Source organism: Trichomycterus rosablanca, chromosome 24 (assembly GCF_030014385.1).
Source record: "Trichomycterus rosablanca isolate fTriRos1 chromosome 24, fTriRos1.hap1, whole genome shotgun sequence".
NCBI classification, from domain to species: Eukaryota; Metazoa; Chordata; class Actinopteri; order Siluriformes; family Trichomycteridae; genus Trichomycterus; species Trichomycterus rosablanca.
The window spans coordinates 165001-182800 of record NC_086011.1 but is presented as its reverse complement, the minus strand read 5'-3'; the positions used below and the strand labels follow the sequence as shown (position 1 = coordinate 182800).

Genomic DNA, 17800 nt, shown 5'->3' with positions numbered 1-17800 from the left:
GAGTGTGAAGGACGGCCTGAAATTATAGTTTCACAGCATCGCTTCGCCCGAGGACTGTAATTGCAGTACAGTGCTGTAACACACACACACACACACACACACACACACACACACACATATAAACATTCTCATTAATCAAAGTATTTATTCTGTCAAATGCTTATTTAAAATGCCAGACTTTCATCATTAATGAAATCATTAAATAAAAATTTATGTTGAGCCCAAATTAATGAAATGGGCAAAAACGGGCGGTTGTAGCCTAGCGGTTAAGGTACTGGACTAGTAATCAGAAGGTTGCTGGTTCAAACCCCACCACTGCCAGGTTACCACTGTTGGGCCCTTGAGCAAGGCCCTTAACCCTCACTTGCATAGACTGTACACTGTAAGTCGCTTTAGATAAAAAGCATCTGCTAAATGCTGAAAATGTAAATTAAAAATCCGTCTATAAACACCGGCTATAGTTCTGTGATTTTGTTCTATCTAATGAAATAATCAATAACAGAATCATTAAAAATGTTTAATTTTCTTATCGAGTCTCCTCTACACAGTGAAAGCTGTAGGATCTTTAATACACGGCCGTGTTGAATAACCATTTATAAAGGTAATAAAATCACAACTGAAGATTAATTGTAAATATAAAGTGCACATAAATCAACACAAAGCTGGAGAAGCATGTTACAGATTCATATTTTATTCTTACAGCTTGTCAGCATAGTGATGCATTAAAGAGATTCTCATGTAGATATAAATAAATATTAATATTGATATCTATGAGTGAGGCCCTGAACCTTCAATAGCTTAAATTGTATTCAATCACAATTGTCAGTTTAGATGAAAGTGTCTAATGTAAATGATTTCTTTTATTTGTAACATTAATAATCAATACATTATTGATAACAGGTGCTCAGGGCGGTTATATTTTACTAATAGTTCAGTGTTGGCTTGTTTGCTAAGCTTAGTCAGACAATACTTAACAATACTTACCAAATTAATGTTTTACAGGATAACTAACGATTTTCTGATCAAATACACACTAATAATTTACTGTTTAACTAAAATTAGTTATTTTAGACTGAATGTATAAATAAATTCTAATAATAATCAATAAAAGATTTTACCTCAGTTTATCGTTTTCTCTCTGAGGTAAAATCGGGCTGAATTCAAACCGCTGAAAAGAATCCCAAATGTTGTGTCAAATTAGAGCCAGTAACGTAATTCGTTCCCTAGTTAGTGCACACTGTATAGTGTAGTACTGTGGAGTTGAGACGCAACCTCATTCTTTACTGCCCTTTTCATTTACATTTTACATTTTTAGCATTTAGCAGACGCTCTTATCCAGAGCGACTTACAGAAGTGCTTCTATAGTGAACATTTCATTTCTCAAGTTTAGGAAAACAACAGTCAAAGAACACAAATCTGCTAAAACCTGTTAGAACCAAAGTGCTGCTTTTTTTTTTTTTTTTTTTTTTTTAAATGGAAAAGAGTGGAACAAAATGTTAGTAAATAAGTACAAGTCAGCCTAAGTGTTTAGTAAAAAGGTGGGTTTTTAATCGTTTTTTAAAGACAGCAAGAGACTCAGATGTACGGACAGACAGAGGAAGTTCGTTCCACCATTTGGGCGCTAGAACAGAGAACAGCCTTGATGATGGTCTTCCTTTAGTCCTGGATGGAGGCTCAAGTCGAGATAGACTAGAGGCTCGGAGGTTGCGTGGTACAGAGCGGGGTTTGATAAGGCCACGAAGGTAGCTTGGGGCTGGTCCATTTTTGGCTTTGTAGGCGAGCGTCAGTGTTTTAAACTGAATGCGTGCAGCTACAGGAAGCCAGTGAAGAGAACGCAGCAGTGGGGTGATGTGGCAGTGTTTAGGTTGGTTAAAAACCAGACGGGCAGCTGCATTTTGAATGAGCTGTAAGGGTTTAATCGTGGACATTGGAGCTCCAGCCAGAAGGGAGTTGCAGTAGTCCAACCGTGAGATTACAAGTGATTGCACCAGAATCTGGGTAGCTTCCCTGGAGAGAAATGGACGAATCTTCCTGATGTTGTACAAGAGGAACCGGCATGATCTTGTCATGTTGGCTATATGAGGAGAGAATGCCGTTTTCATAGCCGTTTCATCAATTATATCGTTGTTTATTTATTAAAAAAAAAAAAACATTCTTTGCGTGAAAATGTGTATAAATAATAATAATAATCACAAAAGTAATAAACTGTCAAAATTTACCTCAGTTTAACCACACGGTTTACTAAGGTAAAATTATGCCGCGTTCAAAACCCCCATCTAAACAGGTCATGCACTACTTAGTTACGGTTTGGAACAGTCTTTCCTGAAGCTTCTTGGGACAACAAACCAGTGTATGTTTTAATAAATAATAAAGGTGTGTGATTTATTAATTCTTAAAATATTATTGTGTAGAATAAATGAATTAGTTATTATTTATAATACGGTATAAATGTTTCCAAAATACACTTAAAGCTGTAGTGTGTAACATTTCTTTTAGTCTCAAAAGGAAAGTACAACAAATCATAATACACTTCTGTGAGTAAACCAAAAAGCCTAAAATATTTATAAGAGTTTCCTGGACTAATTTAGGGCTAAATGTTCGTACTTCAAACTGGGGTACATGGGGTAACGTCGTTGTGGGTACCGAAGAAAGTCTGAAATTAATATATATATATATCAGTGGCGATTTCTCTAAGACTGTAAGGGAAGCTCAGCTTCCCCTAAAATGTCCAAAATTAAATGGTCAAATATGTACAGTTGTGTTAACATTTCATTGACTACAAATGCGTTAGAACACATTCATCTCGAAGACGAGTTCGTTCAGAATCAGCTAATTATCACAAATCGACTCGATTTTCTTAACTTAACTGATACATTCCCGTAGCGTCAATGCATTTACCCGCAGAAGCTGAGCGTCTCTTCAATTCTATGGGACTGCGTTGAGGTTTTTTTTTTATGCTCCGAAACTCGCCGGTCATTGGATAAATGCCTCAATTTTGTCCCGCCCCCGGACGCTGAGCGTCTCTGGGGGTGAATGGGGCTGTGGGCGGGTCTGGACACGGAGCTTCTGCAAGATGATTGGAGGATCAGTGGAAAGGCTTAATCCCGTTTTGATTGACAGCTCGTTTGAGCGCTACACCGTCACTTCTCAAACTCAAACTCAAAAGAAGCTTTATTGGCATGACAAATAGGGACGTTCGTATTGCCAAAGCAATACACTTCATTAGTCACTTAATCACTAGGAGCTTCAGTCCCATCGCGGATTTTGCGAGTGAAGTCGAAAGACAAACTGCTGTAACCCATTTCAGGCCATTTTCTTGTAAAAGGAACAGAGGGCAGAATTTATGTGTAAATAAATTGACAAATTTTATGATGTAAGCCGACAATGAGCTTCCCCTCTTTGAAAGACCAGCAGCCGCCACTGATATACTGTATATATATATATATATATATATATATATATATATATATATATATATATATATATATATATATTTAGTTTCTTTAAAGCTTTCAATTAAATCACTTTACTGCTGAATTCATTTAGAAAGATGTCACATAAATAACAGTAATAACAATAGTATTAATCAATAATTATCTTTTTTTGTTTTTGTATTTACTCTTACAACCCAAAATAGATGGACTGGACACTCTCAAAAGTCACTGAGCTCCTTTATGACCAGTTCTACTATAAGAGAACTGCATGTGTGAAAACGTTCATGTATTTGAAAGTTAAGTGTACTGGAGCATTAGCTAAATATACTAAAATAATAGCTCATATACTTTTGGCCATGTAAAATATATAAATGAGTAATATTATCATCAACTACTCTGTAAAGCAATGCTGTAAATGTTATAATTTGATGCAAAAATTATTCAGGTTTGTCAGCGATTGCAGGCTACGTCCTTATAAAGGTTGTTGGACTTTAAACCACGCCCGAATTAAGCTCCACCTACATGTTTACTCCACCCAGATTTGGGCCACCCAGGTGTAAGTCCAGTCGTGTATAATGGCCGTGATAGTTGTTGTGTTTGAGATGATGTATGATTAGCTGTAGGTTGATGTAGAGTGTGTAGATGTAGATCATATATTTACATTAATTTTACTTTTTTTAGTCTTCTACGATGTTGAAGTTTGGATTTTTGAACACCAAGAACGCACTTTGTGCTGCAAACGTGGTTTATCTGGTGAGTTCAGAATCTGAAGCTGTAAAATGAACGAGCTGTTCAGGTGATAAAGTTAAAGTTTAGCTTTTATAGCTCTGACTGCTCCGGTAAAGAACTCAAAACTGAACATTAAACATGTTTCATTTATTAAAATCATTAGAATGTTAAATTTTGTTTATTGGAAACTAAATAAAGTGGACGTGGTGTACATATGACAGACAAACTGCAGCGACAGTAACAAACTACAGCTGAGGTTAAAGTTTACACCCACTTGTAAATTATATTTATTTTAATGGCAGTTTTGAGCTTTCAGTGATTTTCGAGTTTGTACTTTTTCTGTGATTAGGATTTTTTTTTTTTTTCATTAATCAGAAGATATTGATATTAATATATTTGTGAGGTCAGACACTGATTATGGACAAGAAGGTCTGGCTTACAATCATGGTTCCACTTCATCCCAGAGGTGTTTTGTGGGTTAGGGTCGGGGCTCTGGAGTTTGTTTGCAGGCCACTTGATCTCACTTTATGTACAGAGGCACAGTCATGAACAGACAAAGGCCTTCCCCAAACTGTTGCAATAAAGTTGGATATAATTTATATAATTTATTTTATATCAAAGGTTTTATCTAGCTGTTAGTAGTGGGTGTAAGTCGCTGAAATTAAAACCTGAAATGAAGAATTAGTATGGGAAACATTGCTTGCACCATAGGGTGTGCTTTGGCCACCCCCTAAGACATAGCCAATCATATCTGGGTTCGAATCTTTTGGTATTTGGCTAACGTACTAGACTGCTGCACCACCCAAGTACCATAGCTAAGAAATAATGAAGGTTTATAGCAATCAGACACTGCAGGTCTAAACCATAAAATCTACATTTATACAATTTCTATTCAGACAATCTGAACCTGTCACACCAGAGCTGATTATATGATGTGTCTTTTATTATTGTTGAAGATGATGGGTGTGTCTCTGATGGCGGCAGCTATTTATGGCAAAAGTTTTGGTATCGTATCAAGTTTGAGGATCATCAGTGGAGCGATGGCGATCGGGTTCCTCCTCATCCTCGCCTCCATCATGGGAATTATTGGCACTCTTCGACAAAACCAGATCGTCCTATTTGTTGTATCCTTCAGATAAAACTTCAAATGTGTATTTATTATGTTTATGGGTCATAATACTGAGCATAAATATAAATTCCTTCATGTTTGTGTCAGTACATCCTTGTCCTGCTGCTGGTGTTTATCTTCCAGTTCACTGTTTCCTGTTCCTGCCTTGCCTTACGAAGAGAAAAGCAGGTAAATCTTTATATAATTCAACAAATCAGCTCCTATAGACATCGTATAACATCACATATTATAGAACTGATGATCAGCACTAAATAAATAAACACATCAGTAAATATGATGTACACTGTATGGCCAAAAGTATGTGGACACCCTAATGAGTGAATTCAGTTGTTTCTGCTACAACCATTGCTAACAGGTGTATAAAAATTATATGAGGTAAATGATAAGCTTATAACATTGTGAGAACAGTTTAGGGAAGTCCCATTTCTCTTTCAGCATGATGATGCCCCCGAGTACAAAGCAGCTTTATAAAGACGTTGTTTAACTAGTTGTGTGTGAAGGAGCTCCAGTCGCCTACAACCCGACTCAACACTACTGCCTGACCTTACTGACTCTATTGATTGAATAAATCTGTGAGTGTGTGTGTGTACAGGAGGAATTACTCAGTGAATCGTGGGCACTGATGAGTGACGTTAGCCGCCGGACTCTGGAGCAGCAGCTGGATTGTTGTGGTCTGTTGAACAGTTTAGAAAAGTATCAGGAGTTCAGAATGGACGTGAACATGTGCACCGCTGTACGTATCCATCAGATCAACATCTAAATCCCCAGAACCATGCACATTTTAGAAAGGTGGGTGGGGGTGTCTCTAGTATTTTGGCTGATCTGTGTATGGAGACGTGTGTGATGTATGTTCCAGGTGTGTAAAGGAACAGGTTACTGCTTCACATGTGGAGATCTGATGCTGCAGAGAGCTGCAGAGACGCTAAAGTTCCTGGGTGGAGTTGGTTTGTTCTGCAGCTTCTCACAGGTTCATTATTATTATTATTAATCTGATTTACACACACAGACGGAGATCACAGTCACTATCATCTACACAACAGTCAAAAGAATGTAGAGTGTGTCTGTGGGAATTTATGTCCATTCATTTACATTCCATTTAGTATGGTTGAGTTTTTCCATTTATTTTTTTCCTGTATCCTTTACCCAGTACATGGAACAGTGGTCTATTGCAACAAGTGTGGCCTAAATAACAGAGTCCACTACCACTACTAGAATAGTAGTGAATAGTTCTGATAATGTGTAATTATATAATAATAATCATGAGTGATGGATGTTTGTGTTTGTGTTGTAGTTGGTGACGGTGTGGTTGGCAGTTCGTTACAGAAACATGAAGAATCCTCAGATTACCAACACCAGCGCTTCATCGTGATCGTTCATTCTTATATTCATTCATGTATTGTGTATAAAAGTGTAATTAATATTTAATTGTACACTGAATCAGTTTGTTCATTCCTTGGATATTAAAGCACATTATTATACAGTAAAAGATCAAGTTTATTGTGATCATGATTTCAGAAACTGAGCTCCGTGTGTCCAGGGGTGCACAAACCTTTGCAAATGTTATATATAAGCAATAAAATAATGAAATAAAGCACCAGTAAATGAAGAGTATAAAACAGAAACAGAGTTTATTGGGATTTAAAAACTACAAAAGTTTTCCAGGTTGAGTTTAGAACAAAAACATTCAGTGTTTTTATAATCAGACAGATTTAATGTTCACACAGAAATATGAAATGTATACATTTTTATTAATGTGGACATTAAAACTAAACCATGTTTAACTTCACAAACGCATGAACACTGATCTAAACCGATCAAACACATGAACTCCAGCAGATCTGTAATTAATCAATCAAATATTCTGCATCATGTTGGTCACACTGTAATGAATTATTAATAATCAATAATCCCCACACCCACCACTTCATCTTATTTTTATTACTTACTATTCAAACTGTAAATATACATTACATTTTGGTCCAGATTAATATTCAGGCGAGCAAAATACTCCATTTAATACTTAAACACTTAAACCAAATAACATTAACTCTGCCATGACAGAACGGAGATAAACACACTCATGCTCCAGCCAGTACAGCGCCCCCTGCTGCAGGGCTCAGATCACAGCCTGTGCTTATATTGTAATGTAACTCGCATCTCATTTTAATATGAATGAAATGGTTCTTGTGTACCTGGATGAGTTCTGTAAGTGTTTGTGTGGAGCGTGTTACTGGCCTTCGTCAGCTTTAGCACAGAAATTATGTTAGTATCGAGCGGACAAGCACCGATTATCATTTATACATCAGGATATTTCATATAAAATACTGTTCACGTGGAAAATATCTGAACTCCCGCTGAGCTCTGAGCTGCACCAGCGCGGTTCTGATTCAGCTCTAGTTCCGAAATAGTCACATCTTTATAAAGCAAAATAAAACTGTTTCAGGGTCTAAAAAATACGATCAGCTCACTAAATGATGAACTTTATATATAAAATAAAGTTTCCAGAAATTGTTCAGCACTTCAATAAACGTTCACAACTGAATGATGTTAAATTCAATAGTTTAAAACAAAAAAAAAACCAGATGTGCTGTAGAAAGTAAATCTGTTTACATTTATTAGATTTATAGATGGACTGTATGTGATTATTAGATCAGATTTTAGTCTTACTTCGGGTGAACTGGACCAGTTTTACTGTTCATACTAAAATGATGAAAAATAAAAAATAGAAAAAAATAAGATCACGTCCAGATTTTTTTCTCATTATTAATAATCAGGATATAAAATGTGAACTGAGCTAAATTTTTAACCTGGTTTTGTTCTTTTCTTGATCGGTTTAGAAAATTTTCATCTACTTTTATTTCTTGCTGGTTTTCTTCTAATCTGTTTATTTTAGAGGATTTTAGGCTGCACAATTATTTTAGAAAGACTCAAACAAAGAAACTATCACAGTGACTTTCATTTCATGTTAGTTTATACATGAGAGAACATTTTAGGTTGTTTTTTTACTACAAAAATGATCTTAATGTACAAATTTATTGGTTTTGACTTTAGATGATTTGATTGATTTAATTTTTAGGAAGGCGCACTTCAGCTTCATAAAGAACAAGAATAAAAGTACTAATTTAAAATGCTAAGAGCAGATTTAGCAGAATAATAGTCACGTTTCTTCACTCTGCAATGATTTAAAACTTTTAACGGAGAAAAACATTAAACATGTATTTTATATTCCAGAAAAGAAGCTGCGTTGTGATTTGTGTTTTTTTAGAAGTGTAAATCACACCATGAAACGATGAATTCAGTGAAATGATCGATTTCAGCACCTTACAGTCATTATTTTATTATCATTAGTAATGAGAGAACTAATGATATTAATAATAATACTACAGAAATCATTCTGATTTTAGATCAGCATTAGTTCAGGTGTAGTGCTGGAGCTTCAGCAGCGAGTTTATTTCTGTGTGATATTTAACAGTATGAAGTAAAGACGGCAGTGTTCGCTGAGTAACGGTAAAGTTTCGCTTTTATTCCTCCAACATCGACCCTGATTTAGTACTGGAAATATTCAACATCTAATAATGAGTTCATTCAGTGTCAAAAACATCCAACCAGATAATCACACAATATTCTCAAAATCTAAAAACAGATGAACAATAACTCCCCCCCAACACCTCCTAAAAACCATCCAATACCCCCATAGTCCATGCATTAGGTCATAACTCCACACCCACACGCCACAACAGGCTCTGCTCATTTTCCCTCCTCATAAATAATAGTGAATAATTTAAATGTCGAAAGCAAAAAAATTAAAATGATCAGAAACTCTCAAACATCATTGATTCTAAATATCATCTGTTTTTAAATTGATCTACTTTGTAAATATCATATTTTTGTTGAACAGTTTTTGGCACCAAAATCACCCCCATATAATAATAATACTAATAATAATACTAATAATAATACTAACAGTTCCCTTCATGTACAGCTGTGATGAGTAAAATGAAGCTGATTTCTGATCAGTTTTGGTTTGTGTGACTCACAGAACCTGATCAACATCAATAACAAATCCCGGACTGAACCAGAATGAAAGAAGTTGTACCGCAACCACTCCTGCACTCCTGCGCACCTTCAGCTGAGAGGATTATGTTTAGGAATGATCAGTGAAGAATCGATGCTCCTGAGCTTTGTGTGCCGAAATTCTCCTCAGAGGGTTAAAGGTTAACATTTTCTGTTAAACAAAATTTAAATGAATCAGAAATATATAAAATGTTCATTAATTCAGTAATAAAATCATTTATATTTAAATAAAATAATCAACTGATATTAAATAATTAAACAGAAACAATCAGACTATAAAAAAAGGTTTAGTGTTTGGGAATAAAATTTGTTTTTATAAATAAAAATTTGAAGTTTGTAGAGTAAAAATAAATAAATAGATAAAATTCCACATAATGAAACGCAGATATTTTACCGTTAGCAGGTCGGCTCCATCATCGCTAATCTCAGGGATCTGGTCTCTGATTGGCTGAGGATTCTGAGCACTGAAGTTTTGCTGTGACAGGGTGACATCAGTAGGCCACTCCTCCTCACTCGGCAGACCAATCAGACTGAGGAAACAAACAAAAGGGGCGGGACATGAGAGCAATAAAATTATAGAATTGTTTCTAGAACTAAGATTAAAAACACCATCGTTTAATTCAGCAGAACACACACACACACACACACACACACACTCACACACACAACATACCAAAATATTTTGGTCAGCTGATCCACTTCTGATTCCCCACGAAACAACGGCCTGAAATATACAAAGATTATAAATGTTTATAAAATAATTCTAAAGTTTGCAGCAGTGAATAAATATGTGATTGTACGGTACCACATTAAATCAGATTTTTTATAAAAGATTCAGTATGAAAGGACAAAAACTTTTTCAGTCATCAGCAGGAAAGAGTGCAGGTGCTAGACTGACCTGCCTGCAGTCCAGATCTGATTCCTAATATCTGCTGCATTATTATTATTAAGCACAAACAGGAGACTGAAGCTCCGTATGGTTACTCATCTGAAGAGCTTTAAAACTGGATCAGTTGGCGCCTTTAATCCAGGAATCTTTATAAGTTTGGTCCTTCATGTTACCTGTGATCAGGAGGTTCTGTCCTCACACTCAGCTGCTCTGATCAACATTAAAATAAAATGATTTCTTTAACATACTTGCATAAAAACATCTCAGCAAATATACAGCCGGTGCTCCACAGATCTACAGGAGTGGCGTAACTGGAACCCAACAGAACCTCCGGGGAGCGGTACCACAACGTCACCACCTACAACACACACACACACACACACACACACACACACAGATGAAGCAGGTTAAAGCAGTACATGAGTGTTGGAGCTTCTGCAGGTTCATTGATGTGAACATGATGTCTGATCTTTGTAGAAAATCTGATATCAGCACCAGACGGAGAACAGAACCTGAGAGACGACAGACGATCAATAAATTCTATTTTTAATTCAGAGGGATGAAAAGAATCCACATGAAAAATGGACAAAAAACAAGAACCTGAAAATACAGCCGGGGATCTGATAGAGGTCAGGCTGAGGGTGAGGGAGCTAGTAACATCCTGATGGGTGGTCCTAATGTTTTGGCTTATTAGCAAATTTGGTGTGTGTGTGTGTGTGTGTGTGTGTGTGTGTGTGTGTGTGTGTGTGTGTGTGTGTGTGTGTGTACCACGGGTGTGAGTGCCATGTGGCAGCTGTATATCCGTGCCAGGCCGAAGTCCGCCAGTTTGATTTCGCCGCGGCTCGTTACCAGGATGTTCTCCGGCTTCAGATCTCGGTGAAGAACATGGTGAGAGTGAAGGAACTCCAAACCACACAGCAACTGACGCATCATATCCTACACACACAGTATTATAACTCCATTATTAATCAGGATCTCAGTGATACACACGTCCTGATGTGAATCGTGTACATTAACATGTTCTCTACCCGAATCTGGTGGATGGGGAGTCCTGGAGCCGGAACCTTCTCCAGGTAGGTCTTTAAATCCTGATCCACATGTTCAAACACCAGAGTGACCTTGGTCTCCTGCTCCGTCCTCAGACTGGCACACACGTCCATCAACCTGTAACACACACACACACACACACACACACACACACACACACACACACACACACACACACACACACACACACACACACACACGGGACGATCAGCTCTCGAATCGACTTTCTTTCTAACAGTGTGCATGGTGACATTTGGGACACTGGGAGTATAGCGGACAACAGCGTGAGCGGTCGTCATGGTAATGGTAACACTGTAAAACAGCTGTTATTTAGGATGCTTGAATTTAATAATTGTTTTCATGTGTGTGTGTGTGTGTGTGTGTTCATACTTGACGATGTTGGGATGGTCGAACTGTTCGAGTCTCCGGAGCAGGGCCACCTCTCGCACCGTGGACAGGGGCAGTCCCTCCTGGTTCGTCTGCACTCGGACGCTCTTCAGGGCCACAAACTTCCCGCTCCTCGTATCCCTGGCTTTATACACCGTCCCATACGCCCCCCCTCCGATCTCCGCCACAGGCTCGTACTGAACCCCCCCGTCCTGAGCCATGACCTGCATGAACAGACAAAACACACCAGCACTTCTGTTAAAAAGTGTTTAAACTGCAAGTGAGTTCATTATGTACGTTATTACCAAGATCTGAACCTGGAGTAATCTAGCCCCAAATAACCCGACCCTGGATATTATTATTTATTTATTTCTTTATTAGAATTGTAATGTGATGTTTTACACTTTTGTTCCAATCATGACAGGAACGGTAGTTACTCACTACACAAGATTCATCAGTTCAGGTTTTCTTAGTGTCTCCAGTTCACCTCACTTACACGCCTTTGTACTGTGGGAGGAAACCGGAGCACCCACACAGACACGGGGAGAACATGCAAACTCCACACAGAAAGGCCTGGACCGCTCCAGGTGGGAACTGAACCCAAGACCTTCTTACTGTGAGGCGACAGTTTATTTATAAAATAAACAATCCTCATTCCTACAAAAGTGAGGAAACGTTTAACTTCAGCTGTATTTTTGAGTTTGAGGGTAATGGTAGAATTAATTGTGGGTGTGTGTGTGTGTGTGTGTAACCTGTATTAAATTAATATTGATTGCTCCTCTGAGATAAACACAGGATCCATAAAGCAGATGTTTAAATTATATATATTTAATAACTGAGCTTAAATGGTGTAATGAAGTCTGATAAGCCCTGTGCTGAGTGTGTGTGTGTGTGTGTGTGTGTGTGTGTGTGTGTGTGTGTGTGTGTGTGTGTGTGTGTGTGTGTGTGTGTAGCTGATATAATAACTGTGGCCTCTGGGTGCTGCAGCATGGAGCTCCACTAACACGTGTTCCACCTCAAACTGTTCCTCATCTCCATCCAACCTTCACACACACTCACACACACACACTCTCACATCACAATAATCCGGGTTACATTTCACTATTAATCCACATTAATCTGATTAATACAGGCGGAAGACACACACACACACACACACACACACACACACACACACACACACACACACACACACACACACACACACACACACACGAATCCCACCATCACACACTCATTACATATGTGACACATGTGACTGAGTAGAATTACAGTAGAATTAAAACTTACTGAGTTTGTTGTTGATGAGGAATTAAAGCAGAAGCGACTTCATCTGTTCCTCCACAGATTCTCTTTATTTCATCCTTCAGCTCTTCACATCTCTCATGTGTTCATGCACACACTCACTGCTTCACTCACTGCTTCACTCACTGCTTCACTCACTGCTTCACTCACTGCTTCACTCACTGCTTCACTCACTGCTTCACTCACTGCTTCTGATCCGCTCACTTTTCTTTATTTGATCTGATTTTACTGAGTTGAAGTGAAACTTTTATTCTCGGTTTTGACTCTCATGGTGAAACCGTGTTGCTTCCTGTGCTGTCAGCGGGGGCGGAGCTAACGAGACCGGAGCCTCCTGGGGGCGGAGTTATGCGTGCAGAGACCACGCCCACAACCAGACAGGTGTAGCGAATTTACCTGGATTCGGTTCACCTGATTCATCTGATTCACCTGATTCACATGATTCTGATTCGAACCTTGTGAACCTAACAAAGAACAAATTTATCGTCTGTTAACCTTCACCAACCGCTATATCCTGGTCACGGTCGCGGTGGGTCTCTATCAACCTTTAGCTACTGTATATAACCCTGAGTGTGAGTGAATGATGGCCTGTACAGAACATGTTTATGTGAGACTCCGGACCCACTGCAGTACGAGCAGAATGAAACGGTTATTAATTATCCAGAAACAACCCTCTAACTTCAGCCTGCACAAGGTCACGGTGGCTCCGGAGCCATCGAAAAACACTGGTCAGCACACGAGACACCAGTCCATCACAAGGCATCACACATTTACAGAATAGTCACCACCTACAGACAATTTAGAGCTGCCACTCCACCTTCTGCATTTTTGTATGTGGAGAAACCCCACAGATACAGAAAATAAGTGACTTAGAGCAAGGAACAAACCCAGTCCCCTGGTCCCTGGTGGTGTGCAGCACCCACACTACCAACTGTGCCACACTCAACAGATATCAACACAAAACAGAGATTAAACCCCAAACAAAACTAGAATATAAATATTAATTATTATTCATTATTATGTAATAACTTAGTTCTAATCAAACAAATAAATCATTCTCATTAAAATTAATTTATAAATATTTCGTTTAATTTCCACAGTCATGTTTTAAATAAGTGTGGATATTTTGAACATTGTGGCACAGGTGATGCAGGGAGAACATGCCAACATTCTCACACACAGAATCGAACCCAGGTCTCCGGGACTCATGTTGTAGTGCAGCACCCTCACCACCAGCTGCACATCTCAGTATGTGTTATAAATTTATTTCTGTTATATTTTTATTAAACTCCGTCTTTGTGTCACGTGACGGAGTCATCTGAGTGAATCGAAACGAAATCAGATTCATTAAGAGGAATCGACTCCCAAGCTCTGAAACCTCGCTGCAGCGTGTAGGTGACGCTGTATTAGTGCGACTCCAGCGGCGGAAGTTTGTGTGCGGTCCTGCAGTTAAAGTGTTTTAATATTTAGTTTATAAGTTTAATATTAGAATAATTAAGTTATTGAGTTTATAATCAGGATGAGTGTGTTAATGCCTCAGAAGCGCTATTACAGACAGAGAGCTCATTCTAATCCCATGGCTGATCACAGCTTCGACTAGTGAGTCCTGTCTATGTTTCTATATTCATCATTATTATTGTTATATTTATTATTATATTATTATTATATTTGTTACTCTGTACACACTTCTGTATTTTTTGTTTATCTGTGATGTTTCTCATTGTACATGATTTATTTAGACATGACATTCAGTACTGCACTGTTACTGCTTTATTATTATTATTATTATTATTATTATTATTATTATTTAATGAGTTGTGAGATTATATAGTCACATATAGCTGTACATAAATAACACCAAAAAATTTATAATGCAGCTGTTTTTAAATAATAATAAATATAAATATATAAACTATAAATATTGTCATTTCGTCACTTTACATTTTAAATGTTTTTTATTTTTTGCATTTTACATTTTTGGCTGTAAGTAAAATGTATATTTATTAGGTTATATTAATAAATATATATATATATATATATATATACAGTATATAAATCTAATATTTACACATACAATTCAGCTTGGAATCCCTTAAACCAGCAAAACACAAAATGACCAGAAAATTTAAACAATCAAAATAATTTCACAAAAAACACAAATTAAAAACATTCACCTCAACAGCCGGAAATAATAATAATAATAATAATAATAACTTTTAATTAGATTTATTAAATAAAACTGAATGGAGCTGAACAGAATTAGGTGGACTCTGGTGCTGTGGGATGTCAGACTGTGTGTGTATGTTTATTATTTATCTGTATTTATATTTATTTTATATATACAATATTTTCTCTTTGTGTTTATTCTGCAGCCCGGTGAGTCCGGATCAGATGGACTGGTCTGAGCTCTACCCCCAGTACTTTAGATCAGACGGAGATCAGACTGGTACATTAAACACAGCTAAAGTGGAATTTGCTGATATTGGGTGTGGATACGGAGGACTGCTGGGTAATACGAATACGAATATACGAATACGAATCCTTTATTGTCATTGCACATTGTACTTGTACACTTGCACAACAAAATTGGAATACAACCCCCCCCTCGGTTCAAGAAAAAACAGCAAACAATAAAAGTGCTATATACAAATATAAAAATATAAGAATATAAAACAGTACTTAAACAAAACAGAAGCAGAACTGAAGCTATTGCAGCTATTGCACATGTCCTATTCAAATTAAATTAAAAGTTGCACATGTCCCATTAAAGTGAATGAAGTGAAATTGCACAAGACCCGTTGAATGATGCCTGTTGTGTCACATGTTTGTGTTTAACAGAGCTATGGCCCTGTCTCTTAGTCCTTGTTTTGATTTGATTTATAAGACACACACACAGACACACACACACACCTTCACACACTTTATGGACCCTGGAGGGGTGGTGGCAGAATACCCAGAGAACATGCCAAATTCTTTACAGACTGTAACCAAAGGAAAAGATCAAACCCAGGTCTAGACCTGCAGAGCCACATTTAGCCACAGGGTGTCGCTGTACACCTATAGTGTTAGCAGTAATGCAACTCTTGATAGAAGTTCATTAGAATGTGCATCATCTAAACCCTGAGCCCTCAGTAGAGGTCCTTCCCTCTGTAATGAGGACTCCTGTAGGGGTGAGAGTTTTTTTATTTATATCTTAAGCACATTCAGTCTCGTTTTCTTTACAGCTGAAATCTGTCATTTAATCAGAATCCAACAGATCTTCTGCCATTTCATTTAACTTCAAAACAGCACAAAAAAATTAAGACTGAAGTGTACAGCAGCTCTCTTTTGATAATTGCATAAGAGTCATTCTATAATTTGGGGTACATTCCATGTCCAATGATAATAATTATATTTATTCTAACTATTTTCTTTAAAAATGTCATATTTTACCTATTAATGGAAAACATGTTGTAATATCACAAAAACATTATGTGCATCCTATGCTTCATTTAGCTTGAAATTTGTCATGATGTTCCTAAATGAACAGTTTTTGCTGTGTCTGTTTTTTTAAGTTGAGGGTGCCTTGGTTTCAAAATAATGAATAAAATTATTAAGGGCAACAACATCTATTTTTTTTATTTTTTTCAAAAGTTTAAATACTAAAGAAAAATAATATTTTTTAAATTGAGTTTCTCGTTTAAATAATTGAAATATATTTATTTATTAATGTCCGCAAAAGTTCTGTCAACTAAGTTACTAACAGAACTCCACTCAGCAACTCAAAAATGGTTTGTTCTAAAACTATGTGAGCAGCATGACATGATATCATTTATCTCTGTGGAGGGTATATTGAACAAACTGTGGTGAATGTTCTCTTATTTTTAAAAATATTTTATCTATAATAGAACATTGTCAATGAGTATATTAATTGACCGTCAACTATGTTACATAAATTGTTATGGTAAAATTTTTTTTTATAATTTTAATTCAAATGTATGTTCAAATTAGACATTATTCTGTTCAAGAAATGACATGTGGTCAGCCAGGCAAGGTCTACCACTGAAGTTATGGGTCAAAATAGGGAAATTGTCAACTATGTTACCTGTCAACTAAGTTACCTAGTAGTCTACATCTACTGTCCCTTTAAAATTAAAATAAAAAAAATTAATGTTGAAGCTTTGCAAATAGTGGAGGAATATATTAACTTGAACCACTGATTGTTCTGTTGAGAAAGAACACTGTTTTTGTACTTTTTGGTGATGTGAAATGTACCCCAAATTATAGAATGACCCATAAGGTACTTTTAAGTAATCACTTTTCCCAGTATAATAATAGTAATGTGTCTGACTCGTGGTGCTTCTTTAATCTAGTAATAAATGGATTGTTGCAGATCCACCATCAGCCATGCGTCTAAATTATTATTTCAACTGTAATCAAGTACAACATTCGAATAAAGAGACGAACAATTCATTCATTTCTACTAACAGATTCATACTGGTCAGGGTCGCGATGGCACTGACACCTGGCACAATGCAGGAGTAAATTCTGGACCTCATTCATTCACGCACTCTTTTATTTTACATGTATGACTGTTAGCAGACGCTTTTATCCAAAGCAGCTCATGTTAGTGACTAAATACAGTCCAAGCAATTAAGGTTTCCAACACTGCCAACCTGGTATTAGTGTGGCTTGAACCCATGCCCTCCTGATCTTCACTGTCTAAACATGACGAGTCTGATTCTGATAATAACTCAGTCTTTATGATGATGATCGTGTAGTGGAACTCTCGCCGCTGTTTCCTGATCAGCTGATTCTGGGTTTGGAGAT

The 17800-nt window shown here is 37.1% G+C and overlaps 3 protein-coding genes across 4 annotated transcripts in view; 2 read left to right on the top strand and 1 right to left on the bottom strand.

The window, feature by feature from the left end:
- The first annotated feature begins 4124 nt into the window (after positions 1-4124).
- On the top strand, positions 4125-6680 carry LOC134301974 (tetraspanin-31-B-like). Its single transcript, XM_062986919.1, has 6 exons — positions 4125-4187; positions 5120-5287; positions 5380-5460; positions 5885-6025; positions 6149-6259; positions 6584-6680. The coding sequence occupies exons 1-6, from the start codon at positions 4125-4127 to the stop codon at positions 6659-6661; spliced, it is 642 nt and encodes a 213-aa protein (XP_062842989.1). The 3' UTR covers positions 6662-6680.
- Positions 6681-8537: 1857 nt separating this feature from the next.
- cdk4 (cyclin dependent kinase 4) lies at positions 8538-13276 on the bottom strand. The gene is made up of 8 exons (XM_062986337.1): positions 12980-13276; positions 11693-11913; positions 11284-11419; positions 11024-11191; positions 10504-10613; positions 10040-10090; positions 9761-9896; positions 8538-9517 (listed from the first exon to the last, which is right to left on the bottom strand). Exons 2-8 carry the CDS (start codon positions 11908-11910, stop codon positions 9437-9439), a joined length of 900 nt encoding a protein of 299 aa, XP_062842407.1. The 5' UTR covers positions 11911-11913; positions 12980-13276; the 3' UTR covers positions 8538-9436.
- A 1145-nt stretch (positions 13277-14421) lies between these two features.
- mettl1 (methyltransferase 1, tRNA methylguanosine) overlaps positions 14422-17800 on the top strand; it is a 9128-nt gene continuing 5749 nt past the window's right edge. For both annotated transcript variants that reach the window (XR_010007480.1, XM_062986687.1), the window contains exons 1-3: positions 14422-14590; positions 15364-15500; positions 17752-17800. The exon at positions 17752-17800 is cut by the window's right edge and continues 136 nt beyond it. Coding sequence is in view for 1 of the 2 variants with exons in the window: in XM_062986687.1 (XP_062842757.1) it covers positions 14511-14590; positions 15364-15500; positions 17752-17800 (266 nt within the window). In the remaining variant the exon portion in view is untranslated. The remainder of the gene's footprint in view (positions 14591-15363; positions 15501-17751) is intronic.